The following is a 21,421-nucleotide window of genomic DNA, read 5'->3' as shown; positions in this document are numbered from 1 at the left end:
TGCAGACACGCGCACTAACGTTCACACCTATACAGGACGCGCACACGCATAAATACACTTGGATCATGTTCCCTTTGCTGGACAGAACAACATGTTGTGCTCTACTTTGTGCACCTGCTGGTAGGAACATGCTTTACCCAGATTCCTCAGCGGTCTTGAGGACATCTGATAACTTTAAAGGGCCATATTTGCCAAAGTGAACATTATGTACGGAGGCACGAAGCCAGCCGGACGGCTCGGGTTACCAGTAAACATGTTGACGGCTGTGATGTTAATTAACAAACCCGGCATGTTTAGGGCGAGCAGCTGTCCACTGAGACAAAACGACATGTCACGCCACTTTATGCTGCATACCGAAATACGTGAACACGCACTACCGCCATAAAGGCGCAGCGGCGGTGTTTTGAGTTCACCTTTTTTGAATTCCCCGTCTTGTTTTTTGTTCTCCAGAGTGAGTCCCAGTGAGCCTGCAGAGCCGGGTTGTCATGGAGACGAGTCGCGCCAAACTGACCCCGAGGAAAGTCCCGGCGACACAGAAGGGGAGAGCCCGCTCACACAGACCGAGCAGCGCACACAACAAAGCCAGGAGGACGGGCAGGTCGGTCGGAGACACAGAAACACACGTCCCGTCAAATTCACGGCGCACATGCTCAAACGCACACTGTTGATATTTTAGGTTTGAGCCGAATTAATAGACGTAAGAAAACACACACACACACACACACACATCTGAGATATAGCACAGACTCATCCATGTTTTTCTCTCTCTCTCTCACTCACTCACTCACACACACACACACACAAATACACAGGGACATTTCCCTCGAAAACGTTCACAAACAATACACAGAGCCCAGCCAGTTGCTGTGTGGGCCGGCAGCATATTTCCCACAGCTAACCTCCTTCCTGTCTCCGTCTGTCGGTTCGTCCCAAGGCTGAATGTTTGATTTTATCAGCACAGCCCATCTTTGTTCTGTTCTGATGGCTACAATAGCTGGAGCAAACCTATTTTTACTAATATACACACAGATTATTAACTATGCTGGGTCACAGAGGCAGTGTTTCACTATAACTTATTAAAGAAGTGCTGCTCGGTGTCAACGCAGTGCAAAACAGCATTTCTGAGGTTTGACCAAAGACATATGCATCAACCACAATCCACTTTTTCACACACTTTTCAAGTCAGTGTCACAACTTGAACTAAACACATTACAGGGAAATGTGTCTTACATGTGCCCCCTTACTTTCGTAATCCATCCAAATATTTCTCTTAATTTCAAATATGTACTACTAGGAAGAAATGTTTGATACGGCCGAGTCATATTTATTTTATATACACTTTTTTGTAAGCCCAGCTACAGCTGAAATTAAAATCCCCTCAATGCTCATATCCCCACCCTCCTTGAGCCTCAGTGGCCAGTCGGCTGGAGAGAGATGAGCAGCAGACAACATGGCCCCATGACTAATGAGGAACCTGTCACCTCTTTAAACAATAGTCCACCTCCTTAAATAGATCAGCAGAGAACCAAAGAATGACAGCAATTCAGTTTATTTGTATAGCCCAATTTCACAAATTACAAATTTGTCTCGGAGTGCTTTACAATCTGTACACATAGACATCCCTGCCCCAAAACCTCACATCGGACCAGGAAAAACTCCCAAATAACCCTTCAGGGGGAGAAAATGGAAGAAACCTTCAGGAGAGCAAGAGGAGGATCCCTCTCCAGGATGGACAGAACAATAGATGTAATGTGTACAGAAGGACAGATTTAGAGTTAAAATACATTCAATGAATATGACAGAGTGTATGAATAGTTCGTAGTAGGCATATTCCACGATGGAGACCTCCACGATCTATCAGGCAGGTGGAGGTAGAGAGGAGGAGTGGGCGGAGTCTCAACAGTGGGCGGAGTCTCAACAGGGCAGTGGCGTAGTCAGGAGCAGGAATTCCACGACCCAGACCTCGTTGATCCATCAGGCAGATAGGATCCATGTCGTCTCATAGGGTCCGATGACACACTCACCATGTACTCTCTCTACATCACAGTTTGAGTACCAATGTCACATGTGCTTGTTGTGCAGCAGCTCACATTCACTCATCGGTCCTCCTCCTGCTCTTCAACAGAACTCCTTCATGTCCACCGCAGCTTTTATTTTCTGACAAACCCAACACAAACACGTCAGAGTGCATGTACAGAGCCCTAAATCATCAATAAAGCAGCAGCGTTAGATATGACCACAATAAAATCAACTTTGGTTCACAGTTGCGATGGGAAAAACCTCTTCGCTTGGACTTTGTTTTGCTTTCAGGTTTGCACTTTAAAGGGTTAGCGGGATAAGTTAAGAATTATTAAAGATATTACTCATTATAGATATTTATGTAAAAGATTAGCCCATTGCTTCCTTGGTAATTGTGGTGTAAGCTTTATGAGAGTTAATGTGCAGAGGGGCGCGATTCAATATTTATTTGTGCTGGATTCCTACCATTTAATTAAAAATACAAAAACCCAGTGCCCCCTTAAAGCCAAAAGGAAACATGATGTGTGTAGTTTTGAAAAATAAAATGCACCTGTTTATGTCTGATTTATATTCTTGCCTTTTAATGTCACTGGCTCTGCTCTTACGTTTCTAATTTCTTATTCATAAGAACTATCAAATTCATCGTGAATTCTTTCTGTTGCTTTCTCCCAGGATTCATTTGACTCAGGCGCCGCCCTGGAGGAGAGCTCGGGGATGGACCTGGATGCCAGAGATGCTGAGAATAACATCAACACTGCCAGGTGAGCTGGGCGGACTGCCAGTCTGCTTGCAAAACGTTGTTGACCTTTTATATCAAGAATATATACCACCAAAGTTATCAGAGTGAGATCATGTGAGGCTACATTTTATTTTGAAACAAACTTTTCTCTGTCTGTCTCTCTCTCTCTCTCTCTCACGCACACACAAAACACACATTAACTCACACTCACTCCCTTGCAGTCCGACAAGTCACACCGTATCACACCTCCGACGGTTAACAAGCAGACTTATTGTACTGCGGTCGGTGTGTGTGTGTCACGCCATGTTGAATCGTGAAAGGCGGCCAATGATTACATTTCTCATTTATTCAGAGGAAAGAGGGTCAACGTTCCTCAGCAGGATCGAACAATCACGAGACACGGTGTAGATTGCAGTTGCAACACATGTGAGACAGCAGCTGAAGCTGCGTCTCCTCCTCAGCGGGCTCAAAACAGAGTTGAAGGATTATGAGTAAAGTACTTTGCAATCTCCAAATTCGTCATCATGAAATTGTTCTGCCAAGAGTGCGTCCCCGATGGTTTTGGTTTTGCTTAAAGCTTTGACTCGGCTTGCTGTAAACACTTACGTGTTTCCACTTGATTTATTTACATAGCAATAAACAACGACTTTACTTTGAGTCCTAGCTATTTGTTGAAGTGTATCTTATGTTTCCTGTTTGTGGTTTCAGGCCGGACAATCAACCCTGTGACAACATGGAGCAGATTCAGACCAACACCATAAGCTGTGTAAGTAGCGATGTGTGTGTGCTGGCACTAACATGATTTCTGGGTTGATTTCATTTTAATTACAAGCAGAGAAGGCAGCGTATTCCATTTGTTCCAGTATCTGTCCATCCTTTGTTCACTTTTAATTAAGTTATCTCTCCGCCTCACTGCTTTTTCACCTTCATCTGGAATGTTTGTTTTCTTTTGTTCCCGTCATTCCCTACAATGTGTCTTTATTCTCTCTTTCTCCTCCTCCTCCAGGATCCGGGTTCATGCCGCTGTGATCAGAATGCCAACACCAGCAAGACCAACAGGAACCACCCGTCGCCATGCCAACCCAAGTCTGGCCACAACCCCCACCTCCAACTCTTCCCTGACAGCCAATGGGAAGGTAGGAGAAATAGTGTCCAGTCACTGGATCACAGAAGTAAAGGTTCCACAGCAAACCGACCGTTCCCATGGTTCTCTGATTGAATGTGATTTATTTTATTTTTTTCTAGAAAACACTGAATCCAAGTCCAATATGGACAAACAATAATAATATTTCTCCCAATTGGCAAAATGCAGTTATTCTGCTATATTTGTTTGTAACATTTAAGATTAAAAGTCAGTCAACATTAATGTTGTTGTTTTAAAAAAACCATTTTGTATATTGAATTTTAAAAAATCTTCTAAATGTACTTTGTGAGTTGTCACCTACAATTCTGTTTATTATTTAATTATCAAGTATTCCTCAGGTAAAACTTCAAAAGTGAAGTTATGAATGACCTCACAGCTCCTCTTCTTCTTCTTGTTCTTCTTCTTGTTCTTCTCCTTCTCCTTCTTCTTCTTCTTCTTCTTCTTCTTCCCTCTTGTCCTCATTCCATCCGAACAGTATCACCCCCCTCCCATCTCCACCTCCCTCCCATAGACTTCTCATGTATGCATCTGCAAAAAGATGGCCACGGTGAGTAGTTTAATGTCCACCAGCCAACCTGCTTCCCTTTTGCATTGTTTTTTTAAATAAGGGTGCTTCGATCAGGATTTCTATGGCCGACCACAGGATCTATTTGAAGCCTTCGTTTGATCGTTTGGCATTATATATTTATTTAACTATTCGCATTGCAGTATTCAAATTAAGAAACTAGAATGGGCACTCGGTAGAGCGCATACCTTCGCATATCACAAGATTGGGCATTGAATTATGAACATTTTGGCATTAGTTGCATGCCAATTGGACAAAAATGTATCGTGCTATGGTAAAAAAAAGAGTTTGACCTTTCCATGACCTTGACCTTTGACCCGATTGATCCCAAAATATAATCAAATGGTCCCCGGATAATAACCAATCATCCCACCAAATTTCATGCGATTCGGTTCAATACTTTTTGAGTTCTGCGAAAGATTTTGACCTGTTCATGACCTTTGACCCGATCGATCCCAAAATCTAATCAACTGGTCCCCGGATAATAAACAATCATCCAACCAAATTTCATGCGATTCGGTTCAATACTTTTTGAGATTTGCGAATAACACGCATACAAATAAATAAATACACGGCGATCAAAACATAACCTTCCGGCATTTTCAATGCGAAGGTAATGAGAAAGTATCATGTATTAGCAACTGCTTATTTACTGGCCGGCAACATGTGCAACATATTCCACTCTTTCTTATTGGCCCCTTTCATACAAAGATCCTCCAACACTGCTGTGAAGACGACCCCTCACTACACCAAACAAAGCCGTGACGGGTCACACAACAACACCGCAGCCAGATGCTGTTAGACAAACCTTTAGGGTGTGTGTGTGTGTGCGAATATTGTCCGATATCGACCGGTGTCCGATTGATCAGAGCACCCTTCATTTTTTATTTTATTTTTGTGGTTACTCGCTGGTTTGGATTGGAAGCTTTATTAATATATTATGACACGTCTAAACGTGCTTGTGTGAATACTGATCATGACCAGGTCCTCGCATGCGAGACGCTCTTCTAACAAAGCCGGTGGACTCTTTTTCTTCCCATCTTTGCTCTTCACGCTTTGCGACAGGTTCACTGGATCCATCGGGAAACCTTTCCTCTCTGACACTCTCTGTTTCTCGCCCCTGTCTTGTTATCACCTTGACTCCCCCTCCCCCCCCTCCTTTTTCCCCTCATTAGCATATCGCTGACAACATTAATTCTCTCCATCACTGCCCCGCTGGGTCCCTCTAACGGTGGTTACAGGGACTCAGCGGGGCATCGACGAAGAAAATGAATGTTGTTTGATTGTCCCATGTCGTGTTTGAATGATCTGTACCTCACGTGTGATACACTTACATTGATTTTTACACATTATGACACGTGTCTTTTGTCTCCTTTGCTCTGATTCGCTCCTCTCTTTGTTGCCCCCCCTCCCCTCTCCAGACCCCGTCCCCGCTTTCAAACCCTGGCAGGACGACAGCGAGAGCGGAGAGGCTCAGCTCTCGCCGCTCGCCGGCCGCATGGTCACCCTCCCTCCTCTGCTGCTGGAGGACGATGGCGAGGAGGACGTGGGGGAGGGAGGGCAGGAAGCCTCCCTCGCCCTCTCTCACCCTCACCTCCTGGCGCGGCGCTTCCTCGACTTCGGAGCGCACGGTGCCCAGCGATTCCTGCAGCAAGACCCGGATGCCACCTCCCCCACCAAAGCACAGAGGTACGAGGAGGCGCACACATCCAGCGCGCTCACTCACTGGTCACTAACTGGTGTCTCTATGTGTCTAAAGTCTGCAAGCACACCTCGAGTCCTTTTCTTGCAAGTTAGAGCAGACCTGTGTGTTGTTTCCATCCACCTGAACGTGTCCTCTGTCCCTCCAGGCCCCGGCGAGCGTCGTTTGGCTCCAAAGAGGCGATGAGAGGAGGCGACTCGGTGACCCATCAACTCACCAAGAAACTTCAGCACCTGAAAAAGAAAATTAAGCAGTTTGACGAGCAATTTGAGAAGGAAAGGAACTATAAGGTACAAAGGGGAATCTGAACTGATATTGAGCAGGAATATGACTTTTTTAAATCCGGCACACTGCCAACCACTTGTACTCCCTCTATTCACAACCTTCTCCTTTCTTTATTTCGCTATATTTCGCTCTCTCTTCCTCTTGATACTTGAACGACAAGATACATCTTTAAGACTTAATGAGTCTCTTTTATATAAAAACCAGTGCCGAAGTTGTTGCCGTGACCTTTTCATCGGCTAACCCTCTCCCCTCCTCTTCTCCCCGCAGCCCTCTCACGGAGACAAGGCAGCGAACCCCAAAGTCCTCAAATGGATGACCGACCTCACAAAGATCCGCAGGCAGATTAAAGGTAGAACAACCAGCTCTTTTTCCTGTGAACGTGCATTTGTGTGTGTGTGTGTGTGTGTGTGTGTATTTGTGTGTGTGTGTCGGGGTTAGAGTGTCTGTGTGCCATCCTGTTCCATGCTGGACAGCTTGACCCTCCCCACTCCTAACCTCTGACCTTTGTAACAACATTGCATTGCATGCTGGTCTCACACATACATGCAGACACGCACACGCCAGGGGGCCGACGGGGCTCTCACACGCGTGAACCCACATTCATTACATCTGCAGTGAGTTCAGTGAGGTGAAACGATGGATGAGACTTTAAGTTTGACACGAACGGATGCATAATATTTAGAGATGCACCGATCAGGTTTTTGGTGCCGATCACCGATCACTGAAATCAGTATCTGCCGATCCGATAATACCGATCACCGATCACGGTGTCGATTGAAGCATTCTATTTATTGTGTAGCATTATTGCCTAGGACTATGAGGAAATACATATATAAAGCAACTCAAACATTAAAGAAATTACCGATTTCTTTCACTTTTACTTTGAAAAATGTCCTAATTGATACATTAAAATTGTTTGATTGCTATTATAGGGAATTTCAGATATGTATGGAACACATCTGCATCATTCATTTCCTGGAACTCTTGGGGAAATCTATTTACAGGACTTTTTTTAACATACAAAAGTCTGACTTATTTTTATAAACTCTTCCTTGGTACAGTAAACATGTTTTAATGTTAGCATAATTTAAGCTAAATCTCAGAAACGATCTATAAAGATACAAAATCAGTTCATTGTTTACTTTTATATGTTAGTGTATGATTTGTCGTCATCTTATTTTGAAAAACGGATGTTGTTTCACGTGGTTCTTTCCGCTAACTTTGCAAAACCGGATGCTGTCACTTAAATCCTTCCGCTAACTTTCTCAAAACCCTCACGGGCTCCCGATCGAATGCGTTTACCGTGAGCATCAGTCTCTAGGGGCAGACATGTGAGAGTCGGCTGAGTCGACCCAGAGATTCAACTCGGGGGACGGGGACGCCGCTCGGTGGTGAGGATCCCCTCGTGGACCTCTCACTCTGCGGCCCTCGCCGGGCGCATCGTCTCCGTTGCGCCGCGATTGAAACGTCTGATAGTTCTCGCAGATGTTACGTCATCTGATCGGCTGTTTTGAGAACGCCGATCAAAACCGATAATGGGAATATCGGCCGATATGGATCGGCGCCGATCAGATCGGTGCATCCCTAATAATATTTGTAAACGTCTCGGAACTTTGATTAAAACTACAAATGAATCAACTTTATGATCAGAATTTTGTCTTTCGATAAACGTGTTCCTCGAAGACCGGAGTGTAAAATATGACAAATCTGATGTACGTGAATAGTTTTCCAAACTTTGACACCGTTTCACCAAACTGAACAAACCCCATGACACTCGCCCGCCCTCTCTCTCTATGTGAGGGGACGGCTCTCCTTGTGGGAGAACGCATTGGCCGAGACATTTCTCTCTCTCTCTCTCGCTCTCTGTTTCAAATCAAAATTGAAAAACAACAATAACGCGAGCACCCGCTCTCCACTTTCCTCCCTCCTCCTCCTCCTCCTATCGCCCAACCGACCGATTGATTGATTGATTGACTGATCGGCCAACCAGGACGCCAGCACCACCTTTTACCCAGAAGCACGCTGAGGCACCAGGCTTTGCTCCATTCATACAGACGCCACCATGCTCCCTCCTCCCCTTCCCCCCCCTCCTCCTCTATCTGCTCACCCCCCCATCACACACTCACCCCCCCGCTCCACCCCTACTCAGGCCTGAGCTCTAGACCGTATCACCTCAGTAAGTACCAACCCCTCAGTAAGTAGACATTACATACACTACTGAGGCGGCACTGTGAGAGCGTCTTGCTTCTTTGTTTCGGTGTGTTTCCTGTTGAAAGCATGTTGGGACGAGACATTTTAACGAGGTATCGCGCCAGAGTGTGACCAGTTTTTTTTAATTTTCCACTTTTATTTGTTTTCATCGGGGTGTTGATAAGTTTGTTTAGTTTGTGACTTTTTTTGACGACTGAGATTTAATAAATTTGTTCTTGTTTAATTTGACTATTAATGTCCTCAAAAACCTTACATTGCAGGCATATATATAGGTATATATATATATGTATATAGTATATATGTGTATATATATATTGTGTATGTATATATATATATATACATATATATATATATGTATATATATATTGTATATACATATATATATATGGATATAAATATATATATACAGGATATATCTAGAGATAATATCCAACAGGCAGCCGTACGTCTGTCTATAACCATCAGACCGACTCGAATGTTTTTTGTGCAGCCAGATGCTGTGTGTGTGTGTGAGAGTGTGTGTGTGAGAGATTGTGTGTGTGTTTGTGAGTGTGTGTGTGTGAGAGTGTGTGTGAGAGATTGTGTGTGTGTTTGTGTGTGTGTGTGTGTGTGTGTGTGTGTGTTCCTCACACTGTGACTGACTGTAACCAGACTCCCTCCTGCATGTCCGATCATCCAGTGAAAATGCTTCACGCTCCGTCTCTCGGCGCGTTCTCGTCCTGGTTCCATCCTCCGTTCTCTACCTTCTCTATCGCCTCCCCGTTCGTTCATCTCTCTTCCTCCTCCTCCCTCATCGCTGTGCTCCTCCTTCCCCAGATGCCAAACACCGCGCCGAGAGCGAGCTCGGGCCCCTGACTCGTCCTCGGAGCAACACCTTGCCCAAGAGCTTCGGCTCCACGCTGGACCAAGGCGCTCTCGACGCAGCAGGAGAGATGAAGGGCCAGGGCCCCACCCGGGAGGAGACACTGGAGCTGATCCAGCACCGGGTCAAAGGGAAGAAGCAGGAGGACGGCTGGCCTGATGACATCAAGGTGAGCTCGGTTCAATTCCCCTCGTTGATTAGAGACTGGACTCATTGGAGTCAGGACAATGTATTTTTGCCGGTGCCGGTGCTTTAAAGAGGAGAAAGATCGGCGGATGTTTTTGGCATTACGTCGACATTCCCGCCTTCAAGGAGAAGATAAAACAGTCGACGTGTTTCCCTTTTGGGGTATTTGGGTTCATAGAACATGCTGGAATTCAAAAGTACAATGTTATAGAATAGTAATTATAAAATGCAAATACTCGTCATGTCGGCAGAAATAGGAGCTCGTTCAAAAATGAGAAGTGTACGATTGAGACGGAGAGACTCGCGGGCGACACTTTGTTGGGTCATCCCATGCGGCATGGAGACGTCACATGAAACCGTGCGCAGTGTTTATTACTGATGCACTATTACACGATGTCCTGTGTGCGTCCCTCTAGAAGATGACCAAGGAGCAGCTGTCCTGTGAGAAGACGGTCCTGCAGAAGAACCTGCTGCACTACGAGGGCCTGCACGGTCGACCCGTAAGTCGCCAAACCAACCGAGGGGTCAGATCAGTCTCGATAATTGCAAATTGCGCAAACTGTAACGCTGGGAGATTCGTGGAGAGGGGAGGGGGGGGGGGATGCGCTCATGTGATTGGTTGAAAATGAGGGCGACATCTGATTGGCTACAGATAGGTCTATGTTGAAAAAAACGCAGTGGCGGGCCGTCAGGGCCAGCAAGGCCTTCTCTGCTGGCCTAAACATCATCAGAATATATATTTTTTTCTAAATATATTTCCCCACAAATATGTATTCAATTATTTCCCAGAGTAAGAGTTATTCTCTTAATTTCATAGCGTTCCTCTTGGTTGCGCTGCTGCCAGCGCCAGGTTGAGATTTGGAGGGCTGGTCTTTATGTTAGATCTTTTATCCAATCATATTCAGCCATCGTGTGTTGCCAGGGGGCTAACATCTGCCCTTAGGCCTTCAGAATCAACATTGAAGGCGCTGGTAGCTTCAAGTGAATGGGAATGACGATGTTGTGTCAACCAATCAGCTTTAGAGTTGGCTCCTCTAGGCCTTCTAGAAGGCCCCGGAACCGGCACAGGAGCCAGCTAGCAGGCGGAGTGCTGCAGGTCTTTTGATTGGATTACCAATATTGAGAGGCGGGTCCTATGGGCAGGTAGATGCAAAACCTCAGAACTAGGAAACTGAATTTGATAAAGGAATTAATTCGCGGACTACAAAGCTGTTTTCAACCCACAATGGCGGAAGGAGGAGAAGATGTCGATTTGGTCGAGCATATACTTGAAATCTGCTTTGGGTGCGACAATGCCCTGTTTAGTGAACAAACTAGTGCAAGTGACTTTTTTCTTCTTTTCTCCGTCCCGATCGCGCATTCTGCAGCGCGAGACGGAGAGCCGAGAGAAATGACATGCTGTTGTGTAGATACGATCAACATCAGACGGCTGTTTAGTTTAATAAATGAACAAAGACGTGCTATAGAGAAAATGACGGGGGCGGGCCAATTTTTTTTTATGTCATGCGATCTACCAATACTACGCCGCGATCGACGTATTGAGCAGCCCTGGTCTAGAGCCATGGCATCATAATGATAGTAATAAGAGGTGGATTAATTCGGGTGGGACTGTGTAGGACCTCACTGAAGGCCCAGGCCCCAGGCCCACGGCCCGCCACTGAAAAAACGCATTTGCGGATGGAGCCAAACCTGGACACAAATGTGAAGCGATCCACAAACAAACAAATCGTAATTTATTCACGCGTGCATTGGAATGCTTTTGTAAATCCTTCTGCGTGCATTTGTAAATCGAATATATTTGTGAATTGTTGTTTGTGCGCATCTGTGAATCTGTGTGTTTGTATTTGTGAGTCTCTCTGTGTGCATCTGCAATTACTGAGGCTGACCCGACCCCATGCCAAACATCCTACATCCTGTGAAGCTGAAACACACATTTAAACATGTTCTAACCTCTCTCTCTCTCTCTCTCTCTCTCTCTCTCTCCCCCCCCCCCAGGTGACCAGAGAGGAGCATCTGGTGGTGAAGCCTCTCTACGATCGTTACCGATTGGTTAAACAGACGCTCACCAGAGTCAGCATCGCCCCTCTGACGGTCCGTACACACAACACCACACCGGTTACACCATGTTAGCATCTGTTAGCCATGATAGCTTTTTATTTTATTAATACACGTCCTGTGTACTAAATACTAACTCACTCGTTCTTGTTATTGTCACGCTTGCTTTACTACATATTAAATGAGTGCACACACACACACACACACACACACACACCCTTCTCCCGCATTCATCTCTCCTCTCTCCCCCAGGTGTCCCCCTCCAGTAAGAGAAGAACTCAAACCCTCCAACCAATCATCGAGGGCGAAACCGCTCATTTCTGGGAGGAGATCCAAGAGGAGGAGGAGGAGGAGGAGGAGGGGGAGGAGGAGGAGGAGCAGAAAGAGAGAGAAGGAGAAGGAGGAGAAGAAGAAGACAAGGAGGAGGAGCGGGAGGAGGAGGAGGAGGAAGAAGAGGACGACGAGGAGGAGGAAGGAGAGAGCAGCGGAGGGGAGATGCAGAGCTCTGAGGTCATCATGGCCGTCGACCTCGTGACCTCGTCCGAAGGATCCACGAGGAGCCGGAACCACCCTGACGGGCAGAGCGATTGTCCAATGAGAGCCAAGGTGGAGGAGGGGTCGGGGAAGCTGGCGCTCGACCTGCGGCTGTCCAGCTCCAACGCCTCGTCCATGTAAGAACACACACACACACACACACACACACACACACACACACACACACACACACACACACACAGACAAGCTGGTGTTCTTTTAACATCAAAAATAAGAAAAGGAAGCATTGAACTGCTTTTCAGAGAGCTGCTTCCTGTGTTCCCTTTGTTTGAACCGTCGTTTTCAACCCACTGAATAATATGTCAACGACGTCTGAACATGAAATCAAATGCATCAAATCTATTTTCCTCTTCCGCGCCTCGACCCGTTTTAATACGTTCACTTTCTTACATTTTAGAAACTAAAACTCGGGTCACTGCTTGAATCTGCGTCCGTCTGTCCAAAAGAAGGTCATGATTCATTATAATATATTACATCACAAATAGGTCATAGTATAATATGGCAGTAGTATATAGTCTACCGTATATATTTCAAGGGTGAGTGATACGCCCTCTCTTACTCTCTCTCTCACACACCAACCTCTAATCCTCTTCGTCGGCTCAGTTTTTTACATGCGGATCTCTCACCTGGACACGATCCTGATCCCTCACACCAACACAGCCCGACTTTTCTCTCTGTATTTATCGGTCCGGTGATGACTCCCACACATTTAGGTATTTCCGTGCCTGTGATGTGATTTAAAAGAAACTGACGTCTGCCAGGACGACACTCTCTCTGGGATTTAACTTTCCCTGTGGGTTCGATGTCACGACAACATGTGTAACCACGTTCCCTCGCATCCCATCGTCCTCCAGGCCCGAGCTGCTGGAACAGCTGTGGAAGGCCAGAGCAGAGAAGAAGAAGATGAGGAAGACCATCCGAGAGTTTGAGGAAGATTTCTATCAGCATAATGGAAGGTAAGTCCACTCACGTTCTCACACAAACATAATTCACACCGTCTGCATAACGACTTCGATGGAACTCGTCTCCTGGAAACTGAATGGCGGTGGATCGACACGCAGCGTGGAGGATGACCCGTCTCATCTTTCAACCGTTATTTATCCCAGAAAGTGGACTGAGATGCAGTATTGCTCACCAGGAATGTCTGTGCATGCATACAGACGCCCGTCAGTCGGTACCCTGAAGTACCTTTCCTGGGAAAAGTCGTGTTTCTCGGCGATGTTATCGACATTTACAAGTTGCACAACTTCAATTGAAAAACATGCAATTCCGTGTAGCCGGTGTAAACATTTGTATTCGAGCGTCGCCATAAACTCCTCCACACATGAGAGATGAAGTGACCGTTGGGCGTTCACTGCTGTGACGTGGCACGGAACTACACGTTGAACCCAAAGTGGTCCTCGCTAACGGCCCGTCACAACCAGGGCGGCGTAGGAGGGGCCAGACGGGTCCAAAACATCACGGAGGATCAAGATGAAATAATTCTAGCATCCTGGATGCTGTGAGACAAAATACAGAATAAAGCACAATGTCCCACATCTGTCCGATAAGGGCCAATATTCGGCTATTGCGTATTCTGACCAGCGTCGAAAATACACGAGGGCAAAGGGCAAAACTGCCCTTAAGAAATATAATGTTGCCCCTGATGTCAGAGGGCAAAAAAATGCAAAAACATGCCCCCATAATGTCCTCTAATAATTTAATGAACTTGTCAAAAACATTGTGGCCTATATGACCCGGTCCAGAATCTATTAGGCTACTGCCTAATAGTCTTATTATTGCCATTTAATGACAATTGCTCATATGCTGTAAGCCTAATAAGTATATTATTTTGAACAAAAGGTTAAATGTTGTTTCACAAGTTTCAAAAAGTGGGGCAGTCAGTGGGGCAATCGCCCCTAAAAAATCTGTAATTTCCTGATTCTGATCCCAGCGTGGGGCCGTCTGCAGCGAGCTGACGGAGGTCCAGTCAAACGTCCGTTTGAGGTCCAGCTCACCGGGCGCTGCCGCGGTCGGGGAAGTGAAAGCGCGTGTCGCCTGGAGGACTTATTCTCCTCCGTCTCCCCTCCCCCGCTGCAGGAATGTGCAGAAGGAGGACCGGGTGCCGATGCTGGAGGAGTACCGGGAGTACAAGAGGATCAAAGCCAAACTCCGGCTGCTGGAAGTCCTCATCAGCAAACAGGACTCCTCCAAATCCATCTAGACGTCCTCCGACTGCTGCTGCCACGCACCAGCCGCTCGCCACCGCAGAGAGGACACGCCCAGGACGTCCGTCGGTCCGTCGGACACATCACATGACTTGCCTCCTCCACTTGGTGTGCTGCATTCATGTGATGGAGCTCAGTTACAGTTTGTGTCTTAAATTGACTTCTATGTAAATATTGTTTGAGGTTAAAGGAGCGTTTCCAGTAAATGGTGTAAAGCTGCATTTTAACCAAAGTGTTGGTACTTTTCAAATAGCGCCGATAAGATAATCCTCGTATGAGCGATGTCTTTCTGACCAGCGGCGACATCCATCTAGTGTAGTTTAAACACTTTATTGGTCACATTTTTCAAATCTTTATGGCGAAAAAAGTAAAAACTAAAGTGCTAAAAACGACTTTTAGCTGCTCTCTGTTTTTGTTTTTGTCGCTTATAATTTTTTTTCTGAAAAGCGTCGTCCGTGAGCGATGTGCGTTGACGGAGCTTTGAGCAGATTTTAGTCATTTTGATCACTAAATCATAACATTTGTTCTATATGAGTCTTTATATGCGACGGTCAGTAATGTGGACATTACCACTTTGCTCAAACTTCGTTTAACCGACCACTTTTTAAAAGGTGACATTAGAGGCGCCTTGGTTTCCAACTGTCTTCCCGTCACATGAATGCAGCGCCGCCCGCGAGCCTCGGCCGGTCCTCCTTCATCCGCCGTTTAGAGATACGGAGGAGAAGGAATCCCCGTCACCGTTTGTCTTCATCACTCGTCTTCTCGTCTCCTGAGAAAAACAAACACATTCGCAACTTTTTAAAACGCTCATGACTTTTTCTTCGGTCGAACTTTGTTCTTCACGTTTTGTGTTTTTTTCTCCTCCGCGCTGAGGAATCCGATCGGACCGCTCGAGGACCGACGTTTTATCCGCTCTCGGGGAGTCGCCGCCTCTCGAAGCGCTCGCCGATCGCTTATTTTACTCCCATCGGTCAAATTTCATTCGACATCCCGGATGCTTCACACCTTCTGACTGATTTTAAGATTCATTCATAAAGTTTCAAAGCAAGTTTGTGGTGATCTTTTGTAAAAAAAGAAAAGAAAAGAAAAAGAAGTTGTACACATACATGTTTGTGAGACACTGCTGTTCACGTTTTCGTTTGAATGAAAAAGAACGTGTTGTATTTCTCGAAGAAAAAAAAGGAGGAATAGAAATGTGTTCACTCCGTGTGACCGTGGAGCCGCCTGTGAAGTCTGATTGTCCTTTTCATTTGTTTTTTTCGATATTCAGCATTTTTTTCGGGTTTCTTTTTTCTTCTTCTTTCTTCTATTTTTGGCAATATTTGTCAAATGAGATGTACACACGGTCGGTCACTTTGAACTTCGTTTCCCATGAGCGTCTCGGGTGAAAACACTCCTTTAAAGTCGTCTTACGCTCAAACGTCTCGATAAGCGCTGGTGATTTAGACATTTCCGATGGCGCTTAAAGGCACCATTTGATTGCAGATGCTCATAGGAAACGGTTGTACTCGAGATTAGGAGATTTTAGGATGTAGGTGAATATAATTGTTGCGGAAATCTAAAAAATAATTGTGTACTTTTTCTCTCTCCTGTTTTTCACTCCTCACTTGTCCTGAGGGATTATGGGTAATAAATGCTGTGGAGAGGAGCCAGTATCTGGTCCACGTTGCTGCAGTTTCTTTTGAACCCAAACGCATGCTGGCGACAGGAAGTGGTCGTCTGGCCGTGTTTGGTATCGGCGCGGCCAGGCGGAGTTTCCTGAATATCACTATGACTGTTACTGAGTAACTGACTTATCTCTGGTGGTCCTTGATGTTTGCTTGTTTTGTGTCCATGAGGTGCCAACACTGCCAGCACCGGTTCTGAACACGGAGCTCTGGGCTCTGGGCCGGTCCACCGGTCCGTTGCCCCCCCCCCCCCCCCCAACTGTCGAGTAAGCGCTGAGGGTTCATGAGCGTGTTAGCCCAGGAGGGGGCGGAGTCTCGGTCCTCGGTGGAAGGTTCGGTCCCGGCGTGGTTTCATTTCCTGCTGGCGGGTGAAATGAGGGCAGATGAGATTTAGAGGTCAGAGGTTTAGAGGTCAGAGGTTTCCAGGTCGCGCACGGCAACGAGTTCGTCCTCCTCGCGCCGGCCGCGTCGTCTCGTGTCGGACGGAGGCCACGATGTCGTGGCGGGATTCTAAACCATCGCTGAACTTTATAGCTTCAGCTTTCGGTCCAAACGAGTTCTATTCTCAGAACCTCTGTGGCGCGCTGCTCGTGAGGCGTTCAAGGCCAATACGACAAAGTAGTGCTTTTCTTTTCCTGAATCGCGGGTGTACATTTCCCTGTCGGAATCTCAGCCGACTGCAGTCGCTCGCCGGTCGGCGGACGCGATGGTTTGAAATCAAAGTTGCGAATGAGTCGAGGGGTTGTTGATCTTTTTGTGTTTGTGAGGAGAAAACGAGGGAGCGCGCGTGTGTGTGTGTGTGCGTGTGTGTGTGTGGGGGGGGGTCCATGTAAAAAGATGTTATTTGCACAGCATTCACAGAATGCAGCCCTTTGGTTTTTTTTCCTTTTATTTTTAAAAATTAAGCACTACTATACAAATATAAATATATAGTGTACATATAAAAAGAATAATAAAAAAAAACACCCGAAGGAATGAATGTCAGAATTGTTTAAATTATTGCAAACATTATGTTTGGCCCCCTTTTGGTTCATTATATTTGTGATGAGCTGAGAATGTGTTTTTTTTTAAACGATTATAAATATTGCTATATAACTATCATAACCATTATTTTGTGTGATGACAGTAATAATCCTTTTGTATAACTCCAACTGTAAAACCAGCTGTAGACGTTAGTCCGGCACTGTGTGGCTGACCCGACACGAACCTGCTCTGTCGCTCTGTGTAATATAAGCTAATATAGACGCAGTACTGTAGTGAGCTTGCATGGTAATGACGACATAATAGTATGAATAACACGATGTATTGTTTATATCATTTGTGCCATGAAGAAGCAGCAATAACACGAGTTTTGCGTGGAGGTTTTACAGTATCGGGGTCACGGGGTCATGTGCGGGATTGACTTTGTGTGAATAATCGAGGTACAAAACTCTTTGTTTGTTTTCAGCCTGACACACACAGTCACAAATAAAGTGTTTCTACCACTGTTGTGAGCATAATGTTCATGTTGGCGCTGCTGAAAAACCAAAATAAGCATCACATTTTAAAAGGGGAATAGGGATGGATAAGCCAGCCAGATGTCGCGTCTGAAAACGTTCTAGTATTTGTCATGATTCAAAAGAGTGGAAACAATCCAGCATCAATCTCTGAAGGGCTTTTCTTTGAATTCGTAGGTTTTTTTCTTCTTCTTTTTTTGCCGAACCAGGCGAGCCGTGGATTTGTTTGACGCCTCAGTTTATTTCAAACAACTTGGTTTGACGTTGCGCCTGCAACCGAGTGGTCAAATTCACCCTGTGAGCTGTAATGTCGTCGTCTCCGTGGGCGACGGCTCGCCTCGCGTCACACACCTGGAGTTCACGGCACAGGTTTCTGTCAAAGATGTCTCCTCAGAATTATGAAAAACAAAATGTTGGGGTGTCGTGACGGCAACAGACAGGATGAGATAATTTACTGTAAAGTGTTTCATGTCATTTCGTTCCCCCTTTTTTTAAATCATACACATTTTAAAGGACAACTAGTTACTTAAAGATGCTCTCAAGACAGATAAATAAGATTTGTGACATCTTTGATATTGAATTCTGCTGTAAATTCTTTGGACCAGAGGTTTCTTGCACCCTGCAGGTCATCTACAGGTTGTGTGTTTGATCACATCGATATATTGTATGTGTGTATGTATCTATAATTGTTTTCTTACTTTGTGAATGCTTTTTCCCCATTTTCTCCCTTCATGAACAGAAAGGCGGAGAAAATACAAATCGGTAAAACAAACATTGACACGTGAAAAATAAAATTGACAAGCTTGTCACGTCAGTTCTCTTGATTCTTAAGTCAAATAAAGTAAACTGTTGACCGGGCATGTGGTGTCAAGAGACTATTTATTTATTTATTTATTTATTTATAGAGACTAAATAAATAAATACCTGGTGAAAAAATTCAAACAATGAGAGCAACTTTTGAAAAGATATATTATTGGCATGATATAGTGGTATAATAATAAATCTACTTATCCAGGATGTGCAAACGGTTAATACTAAAAGTATTTTTTTAAATCATAAACTGGATCTTGTGGCTGGTTTTCATGTATACCTGCAAACTCATGAGGGGTGGGGGTCATGACCGCCTGACCGCCAGGCCACAGGTGGTCAGGGTGGGCAGACACACCTCCAAATCCCTCACCCTGAACACAGGATCCCCCCAGGGTTGCGTCCTCAGCCCCCTACTGTACTCCCTGTACACACATGACTGTGTGGCCAGGTTCAGCTCCAACACCATCATCAAGTTTGCGGATGACACAGTGGTGGTGGGCCTGATCTCCGACAACGACGAGAAGGCCTACCTGGAGGAAGTTGCTGATCTGTCACTCTGGTGCCGGACAACAGCCTCATCATGAATGTCACCAAAACTAAGGAGCTGATTGTGGACTTTAGGAAGGTACAACAACAGAGGACGTACTCACCACTGGGGATTAACGGGACTACTGTGGAGAGGGTGAGCGGGTATAAATACCTGGGAGTCCACATCACCGAGGATCTGACATGGTCAACAAACACAGACACTCTGGTGAGAAAGGCAAGGCAGCGCCTCTACCACCTCAGGCAGCTGAGGAAATTTAAAGTTTCCCAGAGGATCCTTCAGTCCTTCTACTCTGGAGCTGTAGAGAGCGTCCTGACAGGAAGCATCACAGCCTGGTTTGGCAACTGCTCCGCTCAGGACAGGAAGGCTCTGCAGAGAGTAGTGCGTTCGGCTGAGCGCACTATTGGAACTACACTCCCACCCTGCAGGACTTGTACACCAGGAGGTGCAGAACCAGAGCCGGCAGGATCATGAAGGATCCTCACCACCCCAACAACAGACTGTTTCAGCTGCTGCGGTCAGGCAGGCGCCTCCGTAGTCACGCTGCAAGAACAGAGAGACTGAGACGGAGTTTCTTTCCTCAGGCCATCAGGACTGTGAACTCCGACCTCACCAGGACCCCCACATAGACCCACACAACTGCCCCTCTTAGGCACACACACACACACACACACACACACACACTTACTGTAAATATTGTGTTTTTTATTTGTAAATAGTGTGTACTTGTTGCCCTTGCACATTCCTGCTGAGCATTGCCACTTTCATTTCACTGCACACCCTGTGTGTGTATGTGACAAATAAAACATCTTGAATCTTGGTCCTCTGCTCTGACTAAGTCAGTGCCCACAAACCCTTCTAATAAGAATATAATAGATGTGTGTATATATATATATATATATATACATACATACATATATGGCCCGCTGCCGTTGAGATTGCAGTGAGACGCGGAGAAAAGTGTGAAGTGGTGCTCTTCGCAATAAAACATCTTTGATGGGACGTGTCGCGTCTCGGCCAATCAGCGTTCAGATGTCCACAGCGTTTGGGGGTTCAGGTTAGCTTGAATGTTAGCCCGCTACATCTGCTGCTGTCACGCTGCACGGTGTAGCGATGCTAACAAAGTACCCGTACGTTAAACACGATGTGATTTAGCATATTTATAGTATCGATACTTCATGAAGAGAGCGATCAGAGCGCACGCGCTGCTCCGTGTCGAGCTGTCTGCGCACACTGCGCTGCGCAGCTCACAGCGAGAGAAGAGGCGGCGCTTAGAGACTTCGGCTTAAAAAAATAAAAAGATGCCAGAAGTGAAATGTTTCAGTCTGTAAAGTTCTGTAACTCTCCAGCTGCTCATCCTGATGAACTGTGGATCATCTGGTCAGAGACTAACGGCCTCATAGTGTATAATCAATGCTATGATGGAACCATGTAGTTTCATTCATATCTGGCTGTATTAATACTCATATTACTGTCATTTGTTAAGTGTTGAAAAAGTTGGTAAAAAGTGAACCATACAGATGTTTTATTTATTACTATTATAGATAAATATACCAGTCTCGTATTTATGGTACCATATTGTTTTTATGGTATTGTATTGAATTCTGGTATCGGGTATCATGATATTTATGGCAGGTATGTAATATGTATAGAAGTTATAATATGAGTCTCGTGACAAACAGGTAGAGACAGAACAGATTCAGGGAGAAGTCCATGAGGACTGTTCAGGCACACAAAAAAGGAAGTTGGTTCATGAATGACTTTAACCATATTATGTATATTTGTTATTACTATCATTATAGGGCTGAGTCAGAGCGGAGGACCTTTTGTTCTTAAACTGTTTATTATCATTTTTTAGATTTGTGGTCAGAACAATAAAATGACTGTAGTTGTGGTTCTAAAAGCTTTGAGGCTTCAAACAACGTGGATGTGGTGAGAAAAAACAAAACAAAATGCGAAATGACATCGTGTTTAACGAACGGGTACTTTGTTAGTATCGATACACCGTGCAGCGTGACAGCAGCAGATTGGACATCTGAACGCTGATTGGCCGAGACGCGACACGTCCCATCAAAGATGTTCTATTGCGAAGAGCACCACTTCACATTTTCTCCGTGTCTCACTTCAATCTCATAAACGCCGGCCGGCCAGTTGACCCCCCCTACCCCAAAACAAAAACTCTTCGGATCTACACGATTCACTTGGATGACCTATTTTGACTTCAAAACGGTGAATTTCACCGAAAGGTGACAAGTTTGCAGGTATGATATTAAATCATAAAGAAATGTTTGTGCAAATGTTTTATGAATCTCGGTCTTTGTGCATGAGGCTCGTTTCCATTCGGGCTGAATGAATGACTTTAGACTCAAAT

General features: G+C 45.5%; 1 protein-coding gene across 3 annotated transcripts in view; it reads left to right on the top strand.

Moving 5' to 3' along the window:
- Positions 1 to 18,551, top strand: part of fam13b (family with sequence similarity 13 member B) — a 79,583-nt gene extending 61,032 nt beyond the window's left edge. Inside the window, exons 10-24 of one of the 3 annotated variants that reach the window (XM_056440171.1) lie at positions 451 to 598; positions 2,692 to 2,780; positions 3,467 to 3,524; positions 3,765 to 3,894; positions 4,378 to 4,449; positions 5,889 to 6,156; positions 6,318 to 6,459; positions 6,722 to 6,803; positions 8,445 to 8,630; positions 9,482 to 9,696; positions 10,130 to 10,213; positions 11,709 to 11,804; positions 12,021 to 12,439; positions 13,178 to 13,279; positions 14,403 to 18,551. In XM_056440171.1, the coding sequence (XP_056296146.1) occupies positions 451 to 598; positions 2,692 to 2,780; positions 3,467 to 3,524; positions 3,765 to 3,894; positions 4,378 to 4,449; positions 5,889 to 6,156; positions 6,318 to 6,459; positions 6,722 to 6,803; positions 8,445 to 8,630; positions 9,482 to 9,696; positions 10,130 to 10,213; positions 11,709 to 11,804; positions 12,021 to 12,439; positions 13,178 to 13,279; positions 14,403 to 14,526 (2,215 nt within the window). In that variant the 3' untranslated portion in view covers positions 14,527 to 18,551. The remainder of the gene's footprint in view (positions 1 to 450; positions 599 to 2,691; positions 2,781 to 3,466; positions 3,525 to 3,764; positions 3,895 to 4,377; positions 4,450 to 5,888; positions 6,157 to 6,317; positions 6,460 to 6,721; positions 6,804 to 8,444; positions 8,631 to 9,481; positions 9,697 to 10,129; positions 10,214 to 11,708; positions 11,805 to 12,020; positions 12,440 to 13,177; positions 13,280 to 14,402) is intronic. The other 2 variants (XM_056440172.1, XM_056440173.1) reach the window with 2 other exon arrangements.
- The last annotated feature ends 2,870 nt before the right edge of the window (positions 18,552 to 21,421 follow it).

This window comes from Pseudoliparis swirei, chromosome 19, assembly GCF_029220125.1.
Source record: "Pseudoliparis swirei isolate HS2019 ecotype Mariana Trench chromosome 19, NWPU_hadal_v1, whole genome shotgun sequence".
Classification (NCBI taxonomy): Eukaryota; Metazoa; Chordata; class Actinopteri; order Perciformes; family Liparidae; genus Pseudoliparis; species Pseudoliparis swirei.
This window is presented reverse-complemented; position numbering and strand designations above follow the sequence as displayed.